This window comes from Macaca fascicularis, chromosome 14 (assembly GCF_037993035.2).
Source record: "Macaca fascicularis isolate 582-1 chromosome 14, T2T-MFA8v1.1".
NCBI classification, from domain to species: domain Eukaryota; kingdom Metazoa; phylum Chordata; class Mammalia; order Primates; family Cercopithecidae; genus Macaca; species Macaca fascicularis.
In genome coordinates this window covers 102,443,909-102,462,727 of record NC_088388.1, presented here as the reverse complement: position 1 = coordinate 102,462,727, position 18,819 = coordinate 102,443,909, and the positions used below count along the sequence as shown (strand labels likewise).

Below are 18,819 nucleotides of genomic sequence, written 5' to 3'. Positions count from 1 at the left end.
AGGCATGCACCACCAGGCCTGGCTAATTTTTTGTATTTGTAGTAGAAACAGGGTTCTTCCATGTTGCCCAGGCTGGTCTTAAACTACTGGGCTCAAGCGATCCGCTTGCCTCAGCCTCCTAACGTGCTGGGAGCCACCGCACCAGGCCTGCAACAGCTTTATTCAGTCTCCTTTTACTGGGGATATGGAGAGCCTAACCTCAGAACTGGATTCAACAAGCAACGAGCCTGGTTATAGTCCTATGTAACATTTAGCACTACTAATTCCTTTTACTCTAAAAAAGCCATACTTCATTGCTTCCTAATTCTGGACTTACAGCTCAATCTATCTGTATTTTTGGCCTTACTTATAATTTTATTTTCTGTCCTGTTTCTGACACAATGTAATACTTATCTTGTATTTCAAGCCAGCTAAGGTTTGTGATTTCCTTTTTTTTTTTTATATTTTACCTATCATTAGTATGCATTTAGATAAGAGTGGATGAATCATAATCTCCCTGGGCCATCTTTAGTGGTTTTCAGTTGTTTACAATATATTGAAAGAAAAATAAGGTTTGTACTATATGTGTTAGGTCCATTTAATTGTAAACAGAATTTTTGAGAAAGAATCACCATAAAATATTAATACTGATTTTCATGATGGTTTCATAGGTTTATTCACTTATTGAAAATTCATAAACTGTACTCTGAAGATTTGTGCATTTTTGTGTATGATGCTACACTTCACTATTAAGGTTTACCCCCTCCTCTAAAAAGAAAAAAGAAAGATATACAGGTCAACATTAAGAGGCATCACATATATGCCAAAGACCAGAGACAACTGCAAATGAAAAAGAATAATAAATGCAATTTACTGAAACATTAGACATACAAGAAACTCACAACGATACTTAAAGAGAAAATGTCACTCGACACTGCTGGAAACTATGTATCAACAGCATCTTTTGAAAGAAAGAATGAATTTTCCCAGTTTAAATGAAAAAATTAAGCATTCTTTATTTTCAATAAAAAATGTATTTCATAGTATCCAGGTAACTACACAGACCTAATTGAAGCCTCTTTGCAGAAGAATTTTAGCTAATAAATGTGGAAGGAATAACAGAATTAGAAGAATCAGTATGCATCCCTAGTTATCCAAGCAGTGATCAATGGTTAAAACTATTAGATGAAATACTGATGAGAAATGTTATATGAGGAATGAGGCTGTCACTGCCTGTACACATGAATCAATGTTAGGCAAGAAAACAAGAAAACAACACGTGTGTGCCTCATCATACAATGTAAAATGAAGAACACAGTGTCACTTATGAAGTATTTTTGTTGCCCCTCCACAAAAAAGAAAAAAAAAAGAATGTAATTAGATCTTTGGAATTAATTTATATTTATAAGGAATGAGAGACAGAGGAACAAAAGCTTACTACCATAATGAAGCAAGCAGATGAATGCAGAATGTACATCATTCTATAGGAGAAATGACCCCACTCCTGTAACAAACAGTGGTATTAAATGAAAGATGGAACCTGATTTAGATATAAAAAGACTTAAGGCACATAACCAAATGCAATGTTACGTCTCGTTTCATTATTTTGACCCTGATTCAAACCATTGGAAAGAGTTCTTTTGGAGACTGGTCAATATTGTTTTGGACCGATTCCAAGGAATTTTAATTTTGATATTTGTGATAATACATTACATTTAAGAAAATATATAGTTTTAAAGAAACACATTCAGAACCATGGGTAAAATAAAATGATATCTGAAATGTGTTTTAACAATAAAAAGAGAAAAAGGGGGAATGTTTCTAAATCTTAAAACCTTGGAATATGCAGACTCATTTTACTACTCTCTCTTCTGTATTTGTTTAAAATGTTTAATAATAGAAATTATTAAACATTATTGAAAAAATCCTTGAAGACCAAAGGCTGTTTAAATTTTCCTAGGGAACTGACTATTCCATGCAGAGCTACAGTATAGTACCCATATGTGCCCAGCAGCCATGTGTGGTTACTGTATATACTATACCACATATGGCTACTGAGCACTTGAAGTGCTGCTAGGGCAATCCTCTCTCGGCCTTGGAGGAAGATGTAACACGTAGGATGAAGAGGAGCTTGATTTATGTATTTTGCCATATCAAGTTTTCAAGTACTATTTAACACATAATAGATCAATAATGGCAGAAATTTTAGAGGGCCATGTTCAGGAACTGAAAATCAATATATAAATATGTTCTCTCAAGTAGGTCTAGAGGGTTTAAGATATTGATTGGTTTGGAGAACTACAGCCTCACTGTTTAATTCAGTCTATGGCGATAGAGATTTTAAAAAAAACTAATAAAATTATAGTGATAGTAAAATTCAAGTATAATTCAAATCCAAAGTTCTCCTATTGAAACAATCCCCTTTGTTGAAAAACATAATTAAAAGGAGCCTCAGTGGACAAGTGAACTTACTAATTTTGTCAAGTGCTAACAGTGACAGCCTTACAAAGACTTCTTCCCTGATAATATTACTGGAAACTGCAGGTGAGAAAGTTAGAAAATGTGCTTTTATAGCTCACATGAGTGGACCAGAGAGAGGAAAAGTTCTGTCGAATTATCTTAAATCTCATGTGTAGAGATGGCTTTTAAAATTAAAGTTGTAAATATGTGTGGAAATACATTAGTAACAAAAATGGCAATTATTTTCTAGTCATTATACCATGCTTATTTAGGTTACTAAATATTTACAAGTGAGTATTTTAATTTTTAACAATAAGATATCTTTTAATGAATCCCAAATGAAAAATAAAAGAATTTCGCTTACTAGATATAGGGAACTTTATATGAAAATATACTTAGTTTTCTAAGAAACAAATATTTCCTACCTATATAAATCTTAATCATATATAGAATCTGAATATATGTATAAAATATATATTCATTATATATACACAGATTATACATATATATTCAGAGATCCTCATAATAAATATGTCAATGAAGTTATTATTGAAATCTACTGATAACTGTGATGGCCAAGGCTCAGACTGCCCCATTAATTGCTTAAAAATGTCACATAGCTCTTTTTTAGATACTAATAATCTTATTTTACTACCAGCGCAGCCCACCCCCTGCCCCCCCCCACTGCCCCAATGTACAAAACAATTATATAAGCTTGGGATTTTCTGGTTGTCCATGACTTTATTCCCATTCTAAAAGCACGGGCAACATACTTTGGGAAATAGGAACACATTTTGACACAATAAAACCGGTTTCCCTTGCTTATTATACTCCTAAATTAAATAATGATGCTATAATTACATGCATGGTTCACAGCTGCCAGACACTAAATATACATGTTCCGTGTTCCTTTCCGCTCCTGACAATTGGACAGCAGTGTATGACCCACCGGTAATAGCCAAGGTATTTCTCATGAGCTAGGGGCTACCGTTAACATAAAACGTAAAGAAGCTGGGTGTGGTGGTGCGTGCCTGTAATCCCAGCTACTCAAGCAGCTGAGGCAGGAGGATTGCTTGAGCCCAAGAGTTCAAATTCACCCTGGGCCACGTAGCAAAACCCCATCTCAACAAAACAAAACAACAAAATTAAATGCAAAGAAATGAAAGAAAACTTTTCTAACTCCTTCAGCTTTAAGTGAGAATTTTATGGCAGTCCATAGAGCCAAAAGGGAAAGATCTAGCTTGTTGGTAATGATCAGATTTCTGGCACTCTATACCCTTACAGCCGATGCTAGAAACACCTACTACAGTACCTCTCCTATTGTACGCCCTCAACCATTCAGAAAGGGTTTGATCAAGTGCTTATTATGTAACGGCTATTGTTCCTACTCTCATTGGACTTGAATTCCACTAGAATAAGACAACAAATATAAATGATAGAGTATGTTAGACAACAGTAGTAATATGAAAACAAATTTTTTGAGCAGGGAACCAACTATATGAATGGAATTTCTGAAAAGTTAGTTGCATAAAGTTTACTGCATTAAAGAACTATAGCCAGGTCAAATGCATTGGTTCATGCCTGTAATCTTGTCGCTTTGGGAGGCCGAGGCAGGTGGATCACTTGAGCCCAGAAGTTTGAGACCAGCTTAAAGTTTTACAGTGAAAAAAAAATGTTAAGAGGGCAATTCTATGTAAGGAAATGGGAAAGAGGAATGGCAAGGAATGATAGTGGAAGACAGGCTAGCGATATGACAGAAGGTTGGGGTTGCTGGGGAAAAAGTTTCCATCACAGACTTTTAAATTATTTTTGTTAATGTTTGAATGATTACCTGTTATTGTAAAAATAATAGATTTTAACAGGAAAAAGAGCTAACAAAAATTTGTACTGCAAAAGAAATAGATCATTAGGGTGGCTTTTAAAAAAAAAACAAAACAAAACAGTTAACTAATGTACTCACAAATTATAAGCTCCCTGAGGACAATATTTTTTATATACTGATTTTTTATATACTACACTTTATACAGGTTGAGTATCCCTTAAAATGCTCAGGAACAAAGTGTTTTTGATTTTGAATTTTTTTTTTGAATTTTGAAATACAGTCATGCATCACTTAATGATGGGAATACATCCTGAGAAATGGATCATTAGGTGACTTCATCACTGTGTGAACATGAGAGTGTACTGACGCAAACCTACATGGTATAGCCTACTACATACCTAGGCTAGATGGTATAGCCTATTGCTCCTAGGAAACAAATCTGTACAGCATGTAATTGTGCTGAATACTGTAGGCAACTGTAACACATGGTAAGTGTTTATAGACCTAAACAGATCTATGTATAGAAAATATACAGTAAAGAGAGTATAAAAGATTTAAAAAATCCTATACCTGTTTAGGGCACTTACCATGAATGGAGCTTGAAAGAATGTCAGTTGCTCTGGGTGAGTCAGTGAATAAGTGGTGAATGAATGTGAAGGCCTAGGACACTATTATATATTACTGTAGACTTAATAAACACTGGACACTTAGGCTTCACTAAATTTGTTAAAAATAATTTTCTTTAATAAATTAACCTTAGCTTACTGTAACTTTTCACTTTATATTTTTATTTTTTTAACCTTTTGACTTTTATAAATAGCACTTAGCTTAAAACATAAACACAAGATACGTAAAAATTTAAAGTATAAAGTAAAAAGTGTTTTGGGCAGCGAACTAGAACTATATGAATGGAATTTCTGAAAAGCTAGTTGCATATAGTTAACTGCATTAAAGAACTATAGTCAGGTCAAGTGCAATAGCTCATGCCTGTAATCCTAGCACTTTGGGAGGCCGAGGCAGGAGGATCACTTGAACCCAGGCGTTTTAAACATAAACACTTTTTACTTTATACTTTTGAATTTTTACACATCTGTACAATGTGTTTCTCTTAAGCTAAGTGTTATTTACAAGAGTCAAAAAGTATAAAAATATTTCTATATCATTATTTTTTAAGTTTTTTCTTTTTAAAATTTATTTTAATTTTTACAATTTAAACTTTTTTGTTAAAAATGAAGACATAAATGCACACATTAGCCTAGGCCTATCTTATGCCACTGGAAGGTCTTTAGGGGCAATAACAGGCATGGAGCTGTCATCTCCTATGGTTACAATGCCTTCTTCTGGAATACCTCCTGAAGGACCTGCCTGAGGCTAACAGTTAACTTTTTGAAGAATATAATTAGAAGGAGTACACTCTGAAATAATGATAAAAGGTATTATATAGTAAATAAAGCATGAACAGTTATCCTTATCAAGTATTATGTGCTATATGTAATTATATATGCTTTACTTTTATGTAACTGGCAGTGCAGATTTGTTTACACTAGCATCACTATAAATACACAAATAATGTGTGTGCTAAAATGTTACATTGAACAAAAGATGTCATCAGGCAATATGACTTTTTCAGCCCTGTTATAATCTTATGGAACCACTGTAGTATGTGCAATCTGTCATTGACAGAAACATCGTTATGCAGTGCATGACTATTTGCACATACACAGATGAACTCTCTTGGGGATGGGACCCAAGTCGAAACTCCAAATTCACTTATGTTTCATATACATTTTATACAAATACCCTGAAGGTAGTTTTATATAATATTTTAAAGAATTTTGTGCCTGAAGCAAAGTTTGCACACACTGAACCATCAGAAGGCAAAAGTGTCACTATCTTGGCCACCCATGTGGACCAAAATATGACAATATGTGGTATCATATTGAAAATCAAAAAGGTTCAGATTTGGGGGTGTTTTGGATTTTTGGATTAGGGATGTTTGGATGCTCAACCTGTATGTAGTTTATTGTACAATAAATATTAGGTTCAATTTTAGAACAGGTAAGGTAAAAGAACTGCATGGTTTGTATAAATTTGTGCTAAAAGTTATACTTTCAAATACTGTATCCCTAAGATTCTTATGTTTGCATAAGAAGAGTCTGTATTTTCTATTACAAGTTGTTTCATGCCAAATCTTATTTTGATTTTTCACATAGATAATACAATCTAACTCTACTGATCTTAAACTATAAAGATAGGTCACTTTGAGATCAAAATTTCAGAATCTCTTATATCAGGTGGTGATAAGGTTTAGATTCCAAGATCTAAAATTAGTCTAGTACCTTAATTTGTAGCTTTGCTTCTGGTAGTCGACCTTTCCATGAGGCTACAAATTTAAGGCTATCCACAGAACGACCCACTGCTCTGTAAAGGTAAAGCATCAACGTCACAAATCAATAATCCTTAGAATTAAAATATGAAGAGTAACTGAAGATATAGTCCTATTTATTTAAAATTAAAATATTTATCACGTGTAAATAATAATACCATTAAACTATGCATAATATGTTAGAGTTCACACTAAATTTTCAAAGTTAACTGTTATATGTCAGTCTCCTCTTAGATGCTATAAGTTCCTTAAGGATAGATAAGGTCTTTCTTTTTTTCATTTTTAAATCCTGTTTTGACCATTACCCTCAAATGCAGGCACATGATGGGGGTTCAATAAATGTTTATTAGCCAAACTGAAATTTGATGTTTATAATATCCTGAAGCAATACAAACTGAAATATCTCTGAGAGTTACTAAACAACTAAATTTTGTTGAGGATATTTTTAACAATGTCCCTTTTATTATATTCTAACTTATTAAAAACTATATATGATATGATAATCTGAGTGTGGTATGAAAAGCAGCTTGATCTTAATCATCAAGTCCTGTTCTCCACCAAGGAGCCTGGTCAGCACTGTCCAGTAGAATTTTCTGCAAAGATAAAAATATTTTCATGCAGTCCAAAATGGTAGCCACAAGCCATGTGGACACTGAGCACTTTAAATGTGGTTAGAGTTACTGAAAAACTGAATTTTAAATCTGATTCTTACTTTAATTCATTTACATAGGTCCATGTGACTTCTGGCTACCATAGTGGACAGCACGGGTTTAGATAAATAATCAAAATTATAAAAGTTACATTTTATCTTTTTAAATTCAAATAAAACACATCATTAAAAGCAATACTTTTTTGAGCTAAAGGTTAACTGTATGATTTTAAAGTAGAGTATAAGAAAATAACAGAACTGTCTGTGTTTCAATCGTAAATTTATTTATTGACAATCAAGGGCAGTGTAATAGGAAGTCAATAAAGCAAAATTAATTACCCTCAGCGACAAATAAAGTATTTCATTTTAATTACCTTGCAGTTTCCTGGCGAAGCGCATTAAGAAATGTGTCTGGATGGAAAAGTTCTGATAGGTCAAGCGTTTCAGAGAGAAGAGCCTGTTTTTCAGCTTTATCTACCCAGTTCTAGAGGGGGGGAAATATAAACATATAAATATACACACACTTAAAAGATAAGTCAACTAAAGACTTAAGTCATTTTCAATGAGAAAGTTATTCAGTTTCCAAATGCTCTGAAATGGTATCTAGAAAATATACATAAAATATTTCCATTTTACATTGTAAAGTCTGGCATTGTAATTTGGCATAATATCCATCCATCTTAAATAAGATTCCTTGCACAACTGTTTGTTGGTAAAAAATCTGCTCAAAATAAAAAGTCCAAAACGTGAAAATTAACCTAATGTACGGCATCCCATTTTGGGCCAGCACTTCTAGTGTGCTGACGAAATACTGAGCATCCAGGCCTAACTGAAAAGTTCTCTTGACAATGCAAACTGAATTAGGGTTCCAGCTCCAGATTGGATGGTGAATTTGCCATCTTACTGAATCAAGTATTACAGTGGAGGGCAATGTCCAGGAAGAAATAATTTTGTGTTAAAAGATGTTTTTAAATAATCAATTCATACTCCATTTGGAGAAATACGTATCAATAGAAAGTACATTTCATAAGTATTTTTTTAAATTGCCATTTGGAACAAATAACAAAAACAACAGAAAGTCTGTGTAACACCTACTATATGCTTTCCATGTATCAACCAAGTTTACACCTCCCATGACCCTGCAAGTCGTTATTAGTATCTCCACTTTACAAATGAGGAAGTGGAGGCACAGTGAGGTTAAGGGTCTTGCCCAAGGTCAAATAAGGTGCTGGAACCAGGAAGTAAACTCAGGTAGTTTTAAGTGACTTGTTTCTCTCTAATATTTCCTGCAGGTGATAATATCCTTTAACAGATAGCTTCCTAATGATTTCTGAATCAGTCTATTAGTTCAGCCGGTGCACAGAGATGGTAGTACAGTAATGTCAGCTATTACAAACTTAGAGAATCCTCATTTACTCAGTAATTCATTTTCCATGATTTACAAACAGCCGAGGAAAACTTTGTGTTGATTTAATTTATTACTGTCATAGAAAGGATGTTTTTCATATACTGTAACACCCTATTATTTACCCAAGCATTTACATCTCTTAGCCAGGTCTAGAAGAAATTAAAACCTCTAAAGCTGTGTTTGCATTAACATCTTAATGCATTTGAATAGTACTCAGAAATGTTCCTATGTTCCCCTACCAATGAATAATATGTTTTGTATAAACAGAAAAGACTTTTAAAAGATCTTCTTAGCAAAGCATAATTATTTCTCTTGGATATATCCTCTACAATGATAGCATTCATAAAGTATCTATTTTCAATTAAATAATATTATGCATAGCATATTTATTCCCTATCAAATATTTTTTATTAAATTATCTGCTAATTCCTTTCATTAGCTAAACATAACAAATTATACTTAACTGTATCTTTATTATAGTTAATATTTATTCCTGTTATTTTATAACAGTTATTTTAAAACAGTCATTTAATAAGTATTTCCAACTATACTACTATTTCATTAATGCTGTAAAATTAATTTTGAATTCAAATGTCCTGAAGAGTTGTTGCCAGTAATGAATGTATATATGTATATATAATATATATGTTCAAACTAACATGACTGACAATCAGATTTTCACTTGTTTGAATAATATAATTAGTCAAGAAGGGAAAGCTCTTTTAGTAAAAATGTTATTAATCCAAGGAAAAAATAACTTGTTAATCTATTAAGCTTAAAGGTAGACTAATGCAAAGGCGTTATTTAATGAGAGAAAGTTTAAATAACAAATATTACTTTAGCATGTATAATATCTTTGAACAGCAAACTTCACAGTGCAGAAACGATAAGCACATTTTTTTCTCTTAACCACCTTTATACTCATAAGCATGAAAATAAACAAGTAGCATTATCTTTAATAACCAGAAATATGCACACATAACTTGGGCTTTGAACAAAGTTGTAAGTATACTAGCTGGCAAATATTTTTCATAAATGTTCTTTACTTCACTCTAAGTTATGGGCCATGAACCTTTTAAAGGATTAGGTTTGAGATTAAACATAAAACCTCTAGTCCCTTCTATGATTATGAGACTATATACCCATAATTCTTCAAATGGCATATAACGGATGTAACATGGAAATAAGTGAATAAATAGCTAATAGAATTGAACAGCTAAATGGGCCAGGCACTTTATCAAATATTATACACGCACAAACACTTAGAATCACAGGCAGTAAAACTTCTAAACTAGAATGAATGATAAAGATTATCTAGTTTACCTCCATTATCATAACATAAATGATTTTCAAAGGTGATATGATATTGCAATATTTTATTTTAAAATGTCGATTATGTAGTAGTATTTATGAATTCAAATTACATTCATTAACTCAGAAGCATTTACTGAATGCAAACAGCTTATTTAGTTAGAGGAGATGAGACATACAAAGATAGTTGTGAAAAATGATAATAACTGGAAAACTATGTAAGAGAGTTCCACTCCTTTATGGACCAAAATATACAGAATTTTGAAGGTAAAAGGCTATCCTTCTAGAATATTATCTAGGTAACTTATCAGTAAATTGTAATACAAGCAGGTATCATTTTTACATAGGCAAGAGTTCAAAAAACATACATGTCTGTATCTCTTTCTAAAAAAAAAAAAAAAACAACTCAATGTTTTCCATATCTTTTACATATGAATTAACACCAATATTTTTAGGGATATAGAAGTCAGAGGCTAATCCTATTGGCTATAAGCAATGAAATCAGTTAAATATAGAATTAAATCTATATAATTATTGTGACAAAATTAAATGCGCATGAAAACAATTTAATGAAAATACCAAAGGGCCAAAAACATGAGATTAAAAAAAAAAAAATTAAGTGATTCCAATGTATCAGTGATACCCTATGGAGGAAAAATTCCTTTCAAGTTTTTGTACACATTTATGAAATGTGTATCCACATACCAGGAAGAAACTGAGTCTCTGATCATAATCGAGTAAAACTGTTAGAATTTAACATATTATAAGGTCACTGAGGAATAAAAACATTATTCAATCAATTATGCTGGGGAAAAACTATTGTTTGGAAAAAAATTCAATCTTCAATTCACATTCTAACCTAAAACTGTGCTAGTTACCATTCAGAGTAAAATTTTATTCCATAAATTAATGGAGGGAAAAAAATTCACACGAAAAAAAGGGGTGAGATTATACATCTGATTACAGAATGGTGGACTTTCATTAAAAAGATAAAAGAAATGTAGGTTATATTATGCAAGATTTTATGTCTATATATATATACACCATTAAAACTAAATAGGAAAAACACATTTACCACAAATATGAAAATGATTAATGACATTAACAAAATTATGTAAACAATTTGTTTACATAATTATAGAAACAAGATGTTATCTTCAATAGTTATGTAAAACTGAGATAGGTTTTTAGCCCAACAGAATAGCAGGAGAAATGATAATGATTAAATGTTGCTAAGGGTTGCAACATGGATAAAAGTTTGGTAGGAGTATATACTGGTACACCGTGATAAAACAATGTAATAAAATGTGTCAAAGCTTTAAAATATACCAGCACTGGCTGGGCACCATGGCTCATGCCTGTAATCCCAGCACTCTGGGAAGCGAAGGTTAGTAGATTGTGAGGTCAACAGATCGAGACCATCCTGGCCAACATGGCAAAACCCCGTCTCTACTAAAAATACAAAAATTAGCCGGGTGTGGTGTCATGCGCCTGTAGTCCCAGCTACTTGGGAGACTGAGGCAGGAGAATCGCTTGAACCCGGGAGGCGGAGGCTGCAGTGAGCCGAGATCGTGCCACTGCACTCCAGCCTGGTGACAGAGCAAGACTCTGTCTGAGGAAAAAAAAAAAAAAAATACAAGCCCTTTTACTCAGTAATTCCTTTCTTGGAATGCAAATTAACAAATTAAGGGAATAATCAAGACATTATTATACATGGCTTGCTCATGTAAAATTACAACAAATTAGAAGCATAAATAGAAATTAGCTGATTAAATTAGGCATATCACTACAAAATTACACAGCCGATAAAAACTGGTATTGGAAAAATATTAAATATCATTGGAAAATGTTTAGGATCTAATGTATTTATCAGAATGCAAAAATGTATACACAGTATGAACTTAATTATATAAAAACAGAAAATATATGGGAAAAATTTCAAAATATTCCAGTGGGTCTGTTTAGCCTATAGCCTATTAATGACTATCTTCATTCACATAGAATTGCAATTCTATATTGTAAAAGGCAACGCATTTATAAACTGATGCCATTTCACTTTGTTTTAATGCACTGTGTTCCTTGGCAAAAGTGTTTAATGCAAATAAGTAATTTAAGCAATCATTTTTCTCAGTGTGCCATGTCCACATTTTAATGTATTGTGTTTTAATTTTTATTCACTTAAATTAATTTCCAGCTTTATTTCTGGTATCTTCTTTGACCCATGGGTTATTTACAAGTATGTATTTTATTTCCAAATATTTTAGGATTTTCCATAAATCTTTGTTATTGATTTCTAACTTAATTCCATTGTGGCGAGAAAGCATACTTAGTGTGGTTTGAATTCTGTCCGATTTATTTAGACTAGCTTTATGGCACAGAATGAGATCTACCACCACAAACATCCTGTGCACACTTGAAAAGAATGTGCATTCTGCTTTTGTTAGATAATGTTCTATAAATATTAATTTAGCTAATAGTGTCACTCAGGTCTTTTACATCTTTACTGATCTGCTATCTACCCTTTCAGTTACTGAGAGGCGTATGTTGAAATCTCCAACTTTAATTCTGGATTCATCTATTTCTCTTTGCAGTTCTCAGTTTTTTGCTTCATTCATTTTGAAACTCTGTTATTAGGTGTGTAAAAGTTTGGTTTTGTTATGTCCTTTTGATGACTTGATCTCTTTATCATTATAAAATCATCTTTGTTATCTCTGGCTAGAAACTTTGCTGGGACACCTATTTTGCTCAATATTTAAAATAGCTACACCAGCTTTCTTTTGGCTAGTGTTAGCATAATACATATTTTTCTATCATTTTCCTGTTAACTTACTTGTGTATTTATATTTAAAGTGCAATGCCATGATGCCTTATAGCCATCATAGTTGGGTCTTGTTTTATCCAATCTGACAAATTTTGCCTTTTAATTGGTGACTTAAAAATATCAATTTGTAAAAATGCTACCTAATTATGTATTAGGTAGAAGCATTTAAAAGAAAAATTAGCTTATAAATTGCCATATTTTGTAGGAAAACATTTCAGTGTTTTAGGTGGAGCAAACTGGAATTCAATTAGTAAAATTATGGCTCTAATATGCTTTCAGTAAGATCATTATTTTTTCATTAAACAATATTCTAATGAAGAACAATGACAACAAATAATTTCTAAACGTAATAATTACCACATGTGTAGAGAAGATCTGCTTAATATAAAGTTCAGTGTGTGACTTGGTATGAATAACACTCTTGGCTTATTGATTACATGGCTGAGTGTAAGACAATTCTTAACCTCATTCTTTAAACAATGGATCAATTTGAAAACTAGATGGCATTGCTGAGCTTCCATGAATAGTTAAATACAATTAATACATGTGTTAAAATAATTTGAGGAAGATATTTTGAAGATCTAAAGGCAATACAAATATAAATCCTAACTGTTGCCTTTCCTTTCTGCATACAGTCTAGTGTTCATAAAGTTGCCCAGCGTTATCCCGTCTCACTCACAGAAGTCAGTTTCCTTTTCATAGCAGACAAGGCCTGCATTGTCTGCTCCTGACTGAATTCTAAACCCATTGCCTCTTACTACCTAACTTCTGACTTCTCTGGACACCTTTTTCTGTCTTGTTTCCTTCAGGCACATTTGCCGCCCCTTCTCAAAAAACTCTTTTTGCCTCAGGCCATGGCACTTGCTGTTCCCTCTGCCTGAAACTCTCTTCTACCAGACATTTACCTGCATAGGCTATTCCCTTACCTCCTTTAGGTCTCTGTTCACATTCCACCATATCAGAAATGTCTTTCTTATTTCTACCAGTTTTAACACAACAAATTTTTATATATTTTACCTTTATATCTACAGCTCTACATGTTACTAGTGGAAATTAAGAAACAAAGAAAAAATAAAAGAATCTTCGATCAATTTAAATCAATAGCTGTAGTTTTACACCTGGAATGTGGTTAACATTTTCCTAAAGTAATGACTTCATTGTGGTGTTTTTCTGAGAGTTTTTCAAAGTAAAACTTCTAAAAAACTTAAATTTTCATGTCCCCGTGTTCATGTTTTTAAGTAATCTCAACCAAACAACTTTGCAAGAAACAGGTAAGTATTGGTTTTGAGAAGGGCTTTAACATGATAAACTTATAAAGAAATTCTGATGTTTCTGGCATTTCTTATCTCCAGATTTAAAGATGTTGCTGAAAGCTGACTATAAGAAATCTCTCTCTGCCCTTCTCTCTCCTACTGTGGATTGAGTTCCCTTGCAGGCTAGATACCACTTCTTAACTATTTGCATTTCCCCTCCTCAGACACAGAAATAGTTTGACTTGGGACTTTGTTTTTATGGTATTTTAACCTTTACTTATTCTAAATTTCCCTGAAGATTCTAACCATTTTGTAGAATATAAATGTCAGAATTAGCAGATCTGGAGCCACAGAGAAATGGGATAATATTTTCCTGTGGAAGAGGTATCTTTTTAGAAATAGCTTTAAGTTAAATAGGAAATCTCTCCACACGCTAATTTATACGCAGAACACGATGTTGTTAAACAGTATTGTGGAAGAACATACACACACATGATCACCCCCATTCATTCTAGTAAAAAGCACTGTAGATAATGTAGTAAGCTCCTCCCCAATCTCCCCAGATTTGCTTATTATTTTCTTTCAACTTAATATCCTATTTTTTCTACAGAAAGTTATTATTTTCTTCCCCCTTTAACCTGTGGCATAGTAAGCATAGAACCTGCATCCAATAAGGTGAAAAAAATTTCTGAAGAGTTTTCAAATTCTATAAGGGATCTGCCACTTGTTAATCATCCTTTATAATTATGTCTTAGGTATATTAAAAGACTAAGCCTTTTTCTTTCAATATTTATCAGAGTTGCAAATAATATAAAAAAATCCTAGTATTTTGGGTCCCACCTTGTTGGTTATTATTTGGATGTCAACAATATCTGGTAAAAACATTGGACAAAACATTAAAAAAAAAAAAAAAAAACTCAAATCTTGATTTAACAAAACAGCAACACAAAAACTTTACCCGAATTAATGAGATACCCACAAGAAACAAAACATTAGTAGTAAACCCAAGTGCTTATAAAATTTAAAGCATGTGACACATTTCCAATACCTTAAAAAACTTAGTTATAATAGACCTTTCAAAAAGAACAAAGTTTAGCCATGCTGTCTAGTGATGGATGCAGATTCTGGGACAAAGTAACTTCTATGAATTGGACGAATGTGGTAATGGCATGATGGATACTTGGAAGGCTTGCTTCTTCCAAGTCTGTAAATTGAAGTCAATGACTCCAACTTTTAAAATCGTAACCACTTTTTGACTGGGTTATGTTAATGGTTCCCCTCATTGTATAGCTTACTGAAAAGTCTAAAGCTGCATAAAGGATCTGAGGAAGATTTTAGGTTCCACGGCTCTATCTCCACTGGATTGATTTTGCTACCTTGTTTAACTTTATTAAGTTAATAGATATAGTCTTGTCTAGAAAGAGAACATACCCTACTTTACTGTAAATCTTTTTTTTACTGTAAAAAGGAAATCTTACTCTTCTCCATCCTTAATATAGCCACCTATTAGAGTACTAGAGGTTTCATCCATAGATTTGGTGTTTTTTAAATTAAAGTTATAAACCCAGGTTTCTAGGCTCAATATTTGATATAAAAAAGTACCATTTTTCAGTAGAACTTTGTGATATATTTTTATCACTTTGTGGAGAAAATCTCGGGTAATAAAATTTCATTCTTTGTTTTTTATTTACCATTTCCCCGACTTTTCAAAATAGAGAAATGAGTTGAGTTACATGGGCTAAAAACCCTACGGTGTTCATGCAGAACCTGAACCACTGTGAGAAACAAGATTATTAAAAATTACTTTTTGGCACAGTATTTAATTTTTAGTGTGGCAAAGCAGGAATTTATAATGTCCACCTACTTATAGATCTCCTCTTAATTATTAATAATTTGTAAGTATAACTTATTTTGTGAATAGTTCAAGCTCCTATTTAAGGCCAATCTTTCCACATGTGCATTGGGCCCTATTTCCTCTTAACCTTTTCAAGAACTTTACTCTTAAAATTGCTTCCTTTTTATTGTACTATCAATTTTAAAATTTATAGTGAACATAGATATGGTCAAAAATCCCCTATATTAAAAAACGAAACGAAACCAAAAAAATTCCTTTGGCTCTTCTCCCTAACAGTATCACTCTATTAATCTGTGTTACTTTATAACACAACTCCCTGAAAACACTCTCAACTTCACCCTTTATTCTTTTTTAAACTCATATGACCAGGCTTTCATTCTTTAGAACTTCTTCACCAAACAACTCCTCAAGATCACCAATGTCCTCCATGGTGCCAAACACGATTCTTCTCTATCTCATTTATGGCATTTGGCACTGTTTTTAAAAGGTCAGAATGATCAACTCTTTATTCTCTTGGCTTCTTGATCACCACAGCCTCCCAGGCTTTCTTCTATATACCTAACTACTAATTCTTAGTTTCAATGATTGACAATTTTTCCTTTTCTAAGCATCTCAAAGGAATGCCAAATACTTGGTCATTCCTTCGGTTTTAAACACTATGTTAAGATGCTGATAACTGCTCATTTTCTATTTCCAATTCCAACAGCTCCCTCATCAATTCCTTCTCTGACATTTCCACCAAGATGTCTAAAAGGCATCTCAACTTATGTTCAAATTAGAACTTTTAATTTGCAAGACCACTCCCCTCCTCCCTAAACAACAACAACAAAACTCTGCTCTATTACCTTATTATCAGTATCCTTCAAGTCACTGAACCACTTAACCAACTGCTTAGGTCAAAACTTTGAAATCACGTTTGATATCTGTCTCCCATGCCCCACAGCCAAATCCACAAGTTTAATATCAAAATATTACCACTTCTTTAAGAAGGCTCCACCTCCACAGCCACCACCCTAGTCCATCATGACCTCACTTGGATTACTGCAATAACCTCTTTTTTTTTTGAAGCAAGTCAGTTGTTTACTCACATTAATATTCAAATCTCTACATAAGCAAAAAGAGATTAAAAGAATATGTAAAGATAATCCCAGAATAAAATCATACTTTAAGATGGGCATAGAAAGGAGCCCCAAATGTCCATAGATATAGCAAATATAGGTCTATACAAAGATAGTTTCGTATACTAAATGCTGAAACATCTGCAGAATGAAAAATAAAAAGTCTTTCAAATATTTATGTGACTGTCCATAATCCTGAAGACAATTTCTTCAAGCATTTCATTTTTATGAAATCATTAAATTCCAACAAGATATCTGAAAGCAGAAAGTGAATTTTATTGGCATTATTTATTTGAATGTACAAAATGTATTTATTCATTTGGTATTTTAAAAGAGATGCAACTACTTATGTGCTTTTTGAAAGCAATAACCTCTTAACTGGTCAGCCTGCTCCTATTTTCCCTCCCTATAGCTTATTCATATACCAGCAGAATAACCTTTTAATTTTTTGCTCTCAATCTTCTACTGACCTCCCATGTACTCAAACTAAATTTAAATTTCATACCAAACCTACATGGACTCATACATCATGGTCCTTGGCAATGCCCTAGCCACTCTTGTTCCTTGAACAAACAAAGCACATTCCTGTGTCAGAGATTCTGTACTTACCGATCCCTCTGCCTGGATTTGTTTTTCCCTCAGATACATTTTAAGATTTGCTCTCTTACTTCATTCAAGTCTCTGTTTAAATATCACCTCCAAAGAGAGGATTTCCCTGACCATTCATACTAAAGTGTTATCTTCCCCAACCCACTTGTCTCTAGCCCCCTTAATCTACATCATTTTTCTTTATAGCATCCTTATATTTATTAGAAATAAAGTTTAATTCAGTTTCAATATTGACCAGGATCTGTTATTTGAGTTTTACCTTCTGGTAGGCTTAACAAATAGATGCTTACTTTAACACTGTTCTGACATTCCAGAAATATATAATATTAATATTTGTATAAGGACAGATGTTACCACCCTATTTCATAAGTGTAACAATGTTAGACTGTCAACAAGGCATGACATTTAGATTTATTTAAAAATATTCACTATATGCTACTTGAATGAAAACCCCTTATGTGCTCTATAGGTTGAAATTATCTTAGTCTGAATCATTACTATGTACTTAGTGTAGCAAGAGAATAATTTAAAGAATAATTATAATAAAAATTGTTAGTGTTAAAGATTTCAGAACTTATGGTTCAAGAAATAGATTGGTAATTAATACAAATATTAGAATAAAATAGCAAGATAAATATTAAAAAGTTGGAAACATTTTAGTCAAGAAATATTAATAAAAATTTAATTCAAAAATATATGTATCGGACAGTCCTAAAATCCAGATCTTTAAATTATTCAATATACTGACATTTTCAAAATTAAATAACATGTAACAAAATTTAATCGTAAGTTACTTAGTTCTATTTAACCATGAGTCTTTTAAGAGGAAGAGTTATGTGGAAATATTTCCCATTTTGTGAGGACTAAATAATAATGGAATATCAACTTTGCTATCTCAAAATTTCTCAAGGAGAAAAAGTCAAATATTTAAAAAATATCCAATATAAATCATCTTCAATCCAGATATAAAAATAAAAGATGAGAAAAAAATAAAAACTAGGTGAACGTAATATTTATTTTCTCACTTATCAAATTTCAGAGCTGTAGACATCAAAAATAATATATATTTAGGAACAATTTCTTGTTGAGGTTTTGATTCTATGGAGGTTAAAAAAAATTTGTCAAAATTACTGACATAGATTACGAAT

At 32.4% G+C, this 18,819-nt stretch overlaps 1 protein-coding gene across 4 annotated transcripts in view; it reads right to left on the bottom strand.

Moving 5' to 3' along the window:
- Positions 1–18,819, bottom strand: part of DYNC2H1 (dynein cytoplasmic 2 heavy chain 1) — a 355,588-nt gene that overhangs the window by 10,955 nt on the left and 325,814 nt on the right. For 3 of the 4 annotated variants that reach the window (XM_005579474.5, XM_005579475.5, XM_005579476.5), the window contains 2 exons: positions 7,671–7,780; positions 6,601–6,682 (listed from right to left, as the gene is read on the bottom strand). In XM_005579474.5, coding sequence (XP_005579531.3) covers positions 6,601–6,682; positions 7,671–7,780 — 192 coding nt within the window. Of the gene's footprint in view, positions 1–6,600; positions 6,683–6,913; positions 7,241–7,670; positions 7,781–18,819 lie in introns of those variants that run through there. The other variant, XM_045371111.2, reaches the window with a different exon arrangement.